An 11559-nucleotide genomic window follows, 5' to 3' on the forward strand; every position below is an offset into this window, starting at 1 on the left:
TGATAATACTATTACTACTACTACTACTAATAATAATAATAATTAAAGCCGCAAGCGGCGATGGCGGGCCCTCGCTCACCCATGCCACCGCGGGGCCTGAGGCATGGTGGGGCTGTGGCGTGAAGCAGAAAGTGAGAAAAAACCTGGAAGGAGGCCAAAAATGCAATGTTTCGTTCATCCAGTAGGGGGCAGTCACAGGTAGTTACACATATGGTCTGGTGTGGTCTGGTATGTTCAGGGCGGCCACTCATCAGTCATGTGAAGTTTGGAGTGAATTGGACAAAGCATGAAGGAGTTATGAGAGGTTGATGGTTCATCCACCAGGGGGCAGTAGAGCGTAACAAAACACAAGCGGTTGCGTTCAGGGTGGGACAGTGATTACACATGTGAAGTTTTGTGGAAATCGCACAATGATGATGTAAAATATGGCACTTCCTGTTTCCACTAGGGGGCGACACGAGTGAGATCGCCTATGAGCGAATGGAGACGTTGAGGTCGGCACCCTGGACCTGTATACCAATTTTCATGATGATACGAGTTCAATAAAGCCATCAAAAAGCCAAACGTATTTTCATGGCGAGGAATGGATGGTCGCCGCGTTGCCACACGGACGCCATTACTCGTAGCTTCACAGTCTTCATAATGTAGCTTCACCAACTGGTTCTGAATGAAGTTGATGGGGCAAAGTATGTAATTTTAATGAATCTTAGTTAACTTCCTGTTACCACCGGGGGGCGCTATGAGTTACGTGGGAAGTTAATATATCGGGACGTTCAGGGCGGAGCCATCATCATGTCCAGCAAGTTTGAAGCTGATTGGATGAAGTATGTGGGCGTGAGAGCCACTCGTATGTACATGGCGAGCACGCCAAAGTTAGTTGAGCCCTGGCAGACACGCCCTTTGACCTATGGATGCGCAGAGCACAACTTAAGCTCAGCTAGGTCTGGAGATGTTGCGTACCTAATTTGAACTTGATCGGGCAAACGCTGTGGGAGGAGTTAATTTTAGGCGGGAAAAATCAAAACCAAAATGGCCGACTTCCTGTTGGGTTGAGGTCATGAGGTCAAGAGGCTTTTTTGCATATGTGGGTATAATACATATGTGTACCGAATTTTGTGAGCATAGGACAAAGTTAGCAAAATTCCCTATGGGCATTTTTGGACTTTGTAGGGGACGCTATTCCGCCATTCTGCGTCGACCATGTGCGACCACCCAAAAATATCGAATTTCGGATGAGGCCGGACGTCCGTGCAAAAGTATAAGCATTTTCGCATTTGGGAAAGGGGCGAAATTGGGGCACGAAATGTCGGAAGAATAATAATAATAATAATAAACATTACAATTTCAATAGGGCTTTCGCCAGGCGACTTGCAGTCGCCGCTCGGGCCCTAATAACAATAATAATAATGAGTGGGACTCATATATTCTACGCTGTCATTCAAATACAAACATCAATAGAGCAGAGCAGTGAACTCAGCTGACAAACACACACTGCAGCATTAAACAAGAAATTACGAATCTGAGTTGAAGAAAGTAACTCAGTGTTCAGTCTGTTTTACCTCAAATACCTGGTGCCCGCTCAGCGTGATTTCAAAAAATTCAAGAATCTATGAATATGCAAATAAGTTTTATCTCATATTTATCTGCTGGACACAAGATGTTTCCTACTTCACAGTTGAGTAATGGACCAGGATTGCCTCCTAAATTATTGGTGATGTCACAAATCATGCTCATCCGCCCCTTTAAATTGGATTTTTAATAAGCTCAGAGAAATATTCCAATTTCATCAGATGAATGGGAAATTTGCCTTTTAGTATCATAGTCTGCACATTCATCACTCTGCACATTAAAACCCAAACATAAAACTGCAAGAACAAGAAGAAATACACATTTTTGAGTGGAAGAGGACTTTAATAACAGCACAGCAGAGCACTCTGCCTCCCCTCATTTTGTTATTGTCATACAAGCAGGAGACTGTAAGATGCTTTCAAATTAATTAATGAATTAATGAATTAATGCAGTTAACTTTTTGAAATAAAAAGTCTGAGGATCATTTATCATAATTGCAAATGTTTCATATTGTATTTCAGTGGAATAAGGACACCAGTGAATGATTTGGCACACAACATACTGGAGCAAGAGACAATACAGTTGGTGGAATCCAAAATACCTTTCCTGAATATAAAACTTGAAAATTCATCCACCATCCCCTCTCTCCTCACTCCCCATTCTTCTCTCTTTCACAGTCTCTCTCAGTCACACAGTTATATAATCTCAGATTTCTTATTCATGTCAGCCAACACTGACTTGGCCACTAATACGGAATGCAAAGTTAAAGCTGAGTCATATAACCAAGGTCCTGTGTAAATCTCTAATGGGGTGGGTGAAAAAAAAATCTATTCACATAAGAATCTTGATTTTTATCTCATATGATTCTGAATCAATTCAAAAATGTAAAAAAAATAATTAACATTAAAAAAAACTAGATTTTGTGAATCTAAAAAAAAAGAAAAGGTGGAACTCAACTGGGAGGACAGTGCAGCACCTGGTCAGTCGACAGCATGAAAGAGTTATCTTGTAGTTCATCTTCAAAAAAGACATGGTTACAAGCATTTTTTATTTAATGACTAGATTATTGTTACGAGATTAACATAAAGTATATTGTGAATACTTTCTACTCCATTAATCAGAGACTGTGGTTGGTGGAGCAGAGCAGCAAACTCCAGCAGAAACAAAAGAGGCTGGCTGACCAACACACACTGCAGCACTTACACAACTTAAACCAACCCTGCTGCACTGTTGGTGCAGCCAAAGACGATGCAGCAGAGTTGCATCAAATCAAATCGTGAGATTCCCAACGATTAACACCCCTAATCCCTACTAAAGAGAGCGCCAGACAGCACTATTATGAATGTGTCTATTAGTGTACGTTTGTGTGCATGTACACAAAGTCATTTAGGCCAAATCTGCCTGCATTTCATCTGAAACATCTGTACTGTGCTGATGTGTCATGTCGCCAGCACTGGTGGCACAGTAGCAGCAGCACTGCTGAAACGCTCATATGTATGCAAATCACAGGCACTCTATTCTCCTGGGTGGAGAGCAGTGTTTGGGCTGATAAAACCCAGAATCCTCCTTACTGCACAGCAGGATGACAGCTACAATCCAGTCACCTCAAAGGAATGGAAGGTAATTACCTAAACAAAACAATACATCGTAAAAATAAAAACATTAGGAAGTCATGGAGCATGGACTGGGAGACTAGGGAGAAAAAAAACAACAGGCAACATGGCGCTGAACAGAATATTAATAGAAATGCCATCTATAGCAACAATCAGAGGTAGCTGAAGAGTCCTGTTGCATCTGGAAAAAAGCCACTTGGAAATGGCTGAAAACTCACTGCAGACACTCACTGAGGAGGCAGTAAGAGGGCTTCACTTTTAAGGGGTAAACACATGGATGAGTAAATCGCTGCTGTATCAGGGTTCTGAGAGCCAGGAACAGGTTTGTGAGAGTCAGTGTTGCCAGTGCTGAATCCAACCACATGATTCACATCTTATTTAATTTGTATGAGCTAGGCAAGTTGACAGAGAAGCACATCATATATTTGTGCCACTTGGGCATTTTGTTACAGAAATGTGTTACTTGTTAAATCATCTTAAACACATTTGTACTTCTTGAAAGCTATATATTTTTAACTGTGAAGAAATTCTTCTATTTTCATCTTCACAGTATTGATTAGGACTTACAATTATTTTTCATTATCTATGAATCTGCTGTTTCACAGCCCAAGGTGACATATTCAAATTGCTAGTTTTGTCATCCGACAATCCACAAATCAAAGATATTCAGCTATTATCGTTTCTAAATAAGAAACTCCTCACATTGAGAAGGAGAAAAAAAACAGATGTTTGACATTTCTGGTTTTATAAATGACTGAAATTATTAATCTTTTCTCAAACCTATGGTGCATTCATTTTCTGAATATCAACTTATTGATTATTGTATCATCTCTTCTACTGATGACAAATCTCAAATCAAATACAGTATATTGTAACCATAAAGCCTTTCTGACACACTGTACAACTTTGACAAACATGTTTTTCTTTATCATAATTATATGTACATATACAGAAGAGGTAGAACTGAAAGTACTTGGAAACAACTGTGAAACCTTGAAAATTACTAGAGGAAGTCCATCATCTGTCTTAAGGAGAAAGTGGGAAAGAAATGCAGGGAGAGATGACGATAAAACCAAGTGAGAAGTAGAGAGTCTACTGCCTAGATTAGCACCACTGCGTTTAGCTTGACATCCTCCACTCCTACACTCACTCTCTTTTCTGCCCTGCTGCCACCCTTTCTGCATGTACCCAACCATCAAAATCATCATTAATTTATCCAGCTATCCATCATTCATCATGTCTACAACCCTCCAGCGATCCCTACCAAAATTCTGGCCAGAGAAGAAGCACCAGCATCATCAGAACCACCAGTCGGAGCCACCTGTTCTCCCTTCGATGAGATCCCCCTCTCCTGTTACATAAAGTACACACTTGCTCTGTTGCAATGCAGTATCAGACAGTGTTGTGCAACAGTATTAAAAATACCTTAGGGTCAGTGAGGAGGAAAGTTCAAAACAGGATATAAACATAGTTATTCTGGTGGACAGAATACATAAACTGAGTGTCAGTCTGTCCGTCATGTCAAGGTGAGAGTACACCGTTCCACCCTTGTTGTGTTAAGTGAAGTGCTTTTGTTCAGCTGAGAGCAATCAATGATTAACTTTGTGTGAGGTTATTTTTCAATAATGTCTTCTCACATGTGCACATGCAGAGGCCTTCATTCAATAAAAGCTATCTTAGGGGTGTGCGATATGACATTATTAGATTGTGAACGATTGAAAGGTCTCCACGGTCAGCCTTTACAGAGAGATTGTTTGTATCATGCGACAGTGAACATTGCATCAGTTTGCAGCATCGTCATTGCAAGTGCCTTATAACACATCTCTAATCTTCTGGTGAAATCTACAGTAGTTTTTATGCTCTGCTAGGAAGCCAATTTGCTGCACATCATGTTAAACTGACAGCTGGGTTGCTGGTAAACACCACTGTTTAGTGGTTAGCTCCCCTACTAAGCACTAACTTCTGTCTACTGTTTTGTGCCCTTTTTTAAAGGTGCACATACTCCTAGTTGTCCGAAACAATACACCAACGCTTCCACACAACATCAACTTTGCTTTTGAGCTGTGAAATTAGTTTGGTTAAACTGTTAGTTTGGATTTCCCCTGCAATATCCATTTTAAACAAGGCCAAATAGACTGTCAATATTTTTTAATCCAGCTCTGCACACATGTTCTTATTTATTTATGGAACTGTTTGTGTTTTCATGTAATTTTATGATATTTTGCCTCATCACCCACCTTTATGCTATGTCAGGCACTGTCAACACACTCATTATGGAGCTGAAAAAGACTCTTGAAAGTACCCTTTGCCATAATGTGTCGCATGTCAGAAGGTGTGGTAAACTGGTATGAATTAAATGAATGTTTCAGTATGAAAGAAAGTTGTGTAAACTATACATACAAAAAAAGAGTTAATTTAATATATAAGTATTAGCAACTGCTGTGTCTCTAGCAATTATTGGAAGCTGAAAATCAATTTGAACATATCACTACCATCAACTTCAGTCCCACTCAAATGATGACTGCATCTTTCCAACTATGGCAGTGCTAATATGCCTTAGCTATTGTTAAAAAACAAAAAACAACTCAAACCCTAAAATATCTCTTTAATGCAAGGCACTATATAATGCTGAGTCCTAAGTCTGTTGTCAACACACCCAAGTCTGCAGATACTGATTTTAATTCCATACAGAAGCCTTACTAATGCTCCTGTTGCTACTGGAGGTGGTTGTGCAGCTTAGGGTGTAATAACACTGGCAACAATTGAATAAGAACTACCACACTCTACTTAAAATCCTCTCAGCCAAATTAAGCCCCCACTCAAATACAGATTTAAAAAATCCATTATAGCATCATCACATTTTGCCAACAACTGGAACTGTTTGTTGTGTGTATGAGACGAAACCTTTTTGCTTTGAACTCTACAAATCATTAAATTCCATTAAATCCCCAAAAACCTTCTTTGCAGTATGTCTTTGCCAATAATTACATCCAGACAGAGTCCTTTGGAGTAGAGAAGCCCATCAACACTTGGGATGTGTTTTCTAAAGCATTCTCAGAGTGATTGTAAAACAATTTGTGTATGGTTTTCATGGTGTCACGTCTGTAAAAACAGCAAAGCACTACATCAGGCCAATCGGTCCATAGAGAAGGATTGTCTTGTTAATGAAGTGTAGAGTGGAGCCACTGAGGGCTGTGTATGTCACAAGATTTACAGCGCAGCAGCCCTGCGATTCCCTGCAGCTGTAAAACAATGAGGAGGTGATTGGAGTAAATTACACTGCAGTTGTCAACCTCCCGACTGCTTACAGCCATTTGATGGTCTGTCTCTCTTACAAATAGTTTCTCTGCCGTTCCCTTGCTCACACATGTATACGCAAACACAGCAGTTTTTTCTCCTAACCTCCCACACAGTTTATCTCTGTCTGATATTCTGTCTGCCACTTGTTTTTTTCAAATGTCAAGGAACAAAAAAAGGTACATGGCCAACAAGTCACAGTGATTAAGTGGTCATTGTTCTTTCTTATCAGTCTTTTCCTCCTACTGCTCTCCTGCCACCCCAACAGTCAAAGTCAGGATATATTGACTTGTTTCTAATACAATGTGCATTTATATTCAGATTTCATAGACATGGGGAGTCAAACATCTCATCTACAGAGATGTTTTCTCCAGTATACTCGGGTGAAAGCCAAAAAGCATGAAACACTGACTGTGAAGAATGTGTGAGTGGAAACCAGGAAACTGGAGCCAAGGATAAACACCACAATGAGTGTTAACTATTGGCATTTTTGAAACTTTGAGAAATGTAAAACCAACGTTTTAAAGGATAGTGGTAGCTTTATTTTACTCTTTGATTTCATCAAAAAATTCCCCGAAAACAGCTTTATCAACAATGAACCAGACCTGCTACCTACAGAAGCTCTCAGATGAGCAGTTGTTGGATGCATCAGTGGAGAGGATGTGTCAGAGTATCAGAGAGTTTTGTTGACTAGTGTGAGCTGAACTACCAGCAGCTAAACATCAACAAAGCAAAATAGCTAATGCTGGACTTCAGTAGATTCAGGACTACTATTCCCATTAGGGGAGAGATGTTATAGGACTACAAATACCTGGGTGTCTACTTGGACGGCAAACTGGACTGAGCCAGCTCTCTACAAGAAGGGCCAGAGTCAGCTCTTTTTCCTGCTGAGCCTCTGGTCCTTCAAGGTTTGTGGCACCATGCTGCAAATGTTTTATGAGTCTACGGTGGCCAGCACCATCTTCTACACTACGTTTTGCTAGGGCAGAAGCCTGAGGGTTTCCTACACCAACAGACTCAACAAATATCCAGAAGGCAGACTCAGTCCTGGGGGTTGAACTGGACCCTCTGTGTGTAGTCCCGGTCCTTTTCCAACATGGAAAATGGCTACAACCCTCTACACAGTGTTCTCTTAGCCAGAGGAGCACATTGAGCCAGGGTGCTCCACTGAATGCCACAGGAGATCCTTTCCTTCCTATGAACATCCAATTTCTGCTGAAGTTGAACATTTTTTACAACTTCCTACTGCCACTACGGCTAACTTACAATTAAATTACTATAAATTATGCTACTTTCTTCTGTGTATCTACATCAGTAATCTCCTGTTAAACTAATGTTAATGTTACTGTTGACCCACATTACACTTTTCACTCGGTTTGCCTTGACACATTAAAGTTAATTTATAGTTAAATTATTGTAAATCTACTTTTCATGTTTCCATTTTAGCACTTTTGTACATAAAGTGATTCTACCTCTCACATTTTGTGCAAACAGGCATGTGTAAATTTTGTCTATGTTCTTATTCTTTATTCATTGATATTACTGCTATTTCATTTCATAGTAGTTTTTATCCTCTCACTTATTTACTTCCTCTTTCCAATCTGTGTGATGAGCAATGGAGCAATTGTAGCAAAGCAATTTCCCTGCAAGGATCAATAAGGTTTTTCTGATTTGGATTCTGAAATAATCCTACTTGCAGTCTTTGGAGCCACAATGTAATCAATCTAATCTAATTGGCTCTGCACTACAAACTCATTTTTTGTCCCAATATCTGTTCCAAAAATAATTTTTTTTAAAGTTTTTTTAAAAAACACCAGTCTGGCTGATGTAGTTTATACTGAAACAATGCTGTCACTGCATTGTCAGTCTCTGGTGAGTAGCTCTGGTTTAGGACATCTCTAAACATACCTCAGGATACAGTTGCAGTGTGGCTATTTAATGTGTTTTTAATTTTTATTGGATTGCAGTAGTGTTCTATGGCCCTGGGACAACATCTCTGATTGGATTTGGCTATACAGACATTAATGCAAGCAGAAAAAATTCTCTGTAGGTTTGGTATTTTCAAACAATTCTTCATAACCATAAAAAAGATTAAATAATGCCTACATTGTTCTTTTTTTTAAACAGTATTTAATCACATGCATACTATATACAGCACAGGTCTGCAGGGGTACATGAATGGTCAAGGAGAGAAACTCAAGTCATGCTAAAGAGCACATCAACAGTAGATCTCCCAGAGGGAGCAGGTGTGAATCTTTAGCAGTAATCCAAGCTTTTACTGGGATTCACCCCATACAAGAATGACCTGAAGATCCCCCATATGTGCAATCTGTCATGTGAATATCATGACAGAATTTGATAAGAAGTCTTTTTTTCTTCTTTAAATCATGGCTTTTATTGATTTCTAACTAATGTACTGTCATGTCACCAGTGCCACTTGTTCTCTTCACCCTTGCTATTTCCATTAGTTGCAGTAATTTAACAAGTGTGACTTCTTGAAAACCAGGCTCACTTGGCCCACTGTTGTGCTGATGACAAGGTTCAGTGTCATACCAACAGGGAAAATCCATCTCAAGAATGAAAGTGTTTCTGCTTCTTAATATGGAACTGTGAGAAATTGCTTTCTACTTAAAGCAGCACAACAATGGAGATAGTGTGTCAAATTACATAATCTGAATTAACAAACACATAAAACCCATCACATTTGCACGTACACACACAGGCACACTATAATTCTGCATGCAGATGATTAATTCATAAAATGTAAATTATAGACACACAGGAAACAGTGTGCCTTTAAATAACATGAAGCTATAGGAGCCAAAAGATGTACTATAAATCCCTGAGCTATTAGTCCTATCAGTTATACAAAGCAAAGGGAAAAGAAAAGTGCAGAGGAAAGATGGATGACACAAAATGGTACACTGGGGAATTAAAAGAAAATGTGAAGTGAGACTGAGAGAAGAATATTAAATGAAACCCAAAAGCAGCTGTATTAAATCAAAAATTGAGCAATAACACACCATAAGGTGTACGAAGAGAAGAGAACTGGGAAGTAGCAGTTAAAGAATTTCTGATACATGAATGTGTGTGTGGATATGTGCATTTTTTCAATTACATCATCAGTAGGATCCAGATGCCAGAAGGGAGGTGTGTAATGGAAGAGATTGGGAGCAGCGGAAGTGGGACACAAGAAATTGGGAGAGCGAAGAGAAAGAGAGATGACCCGTAAAAAATGGTGAAGGAGACTAGAATGCAGGGTGTCGGGGAGGGGGGCTGGAGGTAGTAGGAAAAAAAATAATTGGTTAAAGGGGAGGGAAAAAATGAGAGTGGGAAGGAGGCAAGAGTTGCGGGGGGGGGGGCGAATGGGGAATATATATGAGATAAAGGGAGGGGAAGAGGCGTGGGCGAGTGCAACAGAGGCTGATAGACAGCAAGGAATAGAAGACTAATTAATAGTCAAAAACTGCAGGCAGGCAGGTGTGGAGAGAAAACCACAGAAGGAGGGTAGAAATATAGTGATGGATGGCTACCTACTCTGCCTACCAAACAAGACACACAGCTTTGGGGTATATCTCAAGGTATCTTCAGATATGCTCTATTGTATATCACACAGAGGTAAAAGAAATGACAGAACAGGGGGAGGGAGAGCAGAGGAAGATAGGGGGATTGAGAGGAGTAAGAATGGGTAACAGACACACAGGGGGAAGAGAGACAGAAATGGAGATTAAGCTGGACAGAGAGGAAGAGCGCGCAAGAGAGAAACTCATTATCTAAAAGGTACGAAAAAGGTTTCCTAGGAGATTTTATGAATAACCTATAAGGGAAATTTGCACACGCACACTTCCATTTCTCTGTAACAGCAAAGCATTCAGGTTAAACCGCAAACAAAGTTTAATTACTCAAATGGCTTATCACTCCGCCACCTCCCTTGCACACAGAATTAAACAAACACAGTCCCGACCTTGAAAGTTTGCCACAGGTGTGGTTTAGACCACAGGTTGTCTGACAAAAGACAAACAAGCATATGCACTTAATATGCCTTTTCAGTTCTGTATTCATCTATGCACCCGCCTACACACACACACAACAATGACAATAGCCAGCCTTCATGCCGCTACCTGCCCATCAAAGTCTCACCATGTGTGTGCAACAGTGAAGCGCCTCTGTTTGTGGATGTTGTTGTTGAGCAGCATGCGGCGAAGCAGTCGCGGCGAGTTGCGCGGGGAAAGACGTGGGGAGATGGAGGAGGGCGATCGCCGATGTCCTCGTGGCCTCTCTGGCTGCAGCAGGTTCTCCCGCAGGATCTTCACCAGGTCTTCATTCAAGCCGGAGTGTTTGGGCATGGGGGGCACTGCCAGGGTGTCCTGGTGGGTCACCCCCATGCCTGCCTGCTGGGCCATGCCTGCCCCGGCTTCACCACCACCACCACCAGCACAAGTTAAGTAAATTAACAGTAAAGGCAGCCAAGATATGTCAGAATTAATGCAAAACACACACTTAATGTATGCTTCTTCTCTTTGCAAGTCCACGGATTTCCTCAAAATTTAGCAATTTTTGAAAAAAAGCACACATCAAAAAATCCTCTGGATGATAAACTGCACAAAAAAGCACATGTGTGGTAATTCCTCACACCAGCAGCTCCCTCTGTACAAAAGCAGGGAATATAAAAGAAAAATCCCCGTTCTTTCTCTCCCTTTCCGTCTTTTAAGGAGCCAGCAGATGAACAGACGCACTGAGGGTTGCTGCCTTTGTCTGCTCTGCAACACTGGATGTCTGCTGTGAAAGAGCAAAGGAGAAGATGAGGGGAGGATGGAAGAAGGAGAGAGGGCGGGATGCAAAGAAGAAAAAAAAACAGGGAATTCCGTCTATCACAGCCCTTTTTCCCCTAGGCCTGCAGGCAAACTAAACAGTCCACTGAAATCGAGCCCAGCAAGAGTTTAGCTGAACTGAATCAATCCATTCGAGCCCCGAACAGTCCAGCTCTGTCTGATAAAAGCCAACAGGGAACATGTGTTGGTTCACCAGTAAAATGTCCCAGCCCAGAATGACTCAGTCCAGTAAGGCTTGTTTGAGTTCA

The 11559-nt window shown here is 40.9% G+C and overlaps 1 protein-coding gene across 1 annotated transcript in view; it reads right to left on the minus strand.

Moving 5' to 3' along the window:
• pde4d (phosphodiesterase 4D, cAMP-specific) overlaps nt 1–10891 on the minus strand; it is a 98500-nt gene extending 87609 nt beyond the window's left edge. The window contains exon 1 of the mRNA XM_062417838.1: nt 10620–10891. Within this exon, the coding sequence (XP_062273822.1) occupies nt 10620–10882 (263 nt within the window). The 5' untranslated portion in view covers nt 10883–10891. The remainder of the gene's footprint in view (nt 1–10619) is intronic.
• Nucleotides 10892–11559: the final 668 nt, after the last annotated feature.

The sequence above is a fragment of the Scomber scombrus genome, chromosome 4 (assembly GCF_963691925.1).
Source record: "Scomber scombrus chromosome 4, fScoSco1.1, whole genome shotgun sequence".
Classification (NCBI taxonomy): Eukaryota; Metazoa; Chordata; class Actinopteri; order Scombriformes; family Scombridae; genus Scomber; species Scomber scombrus.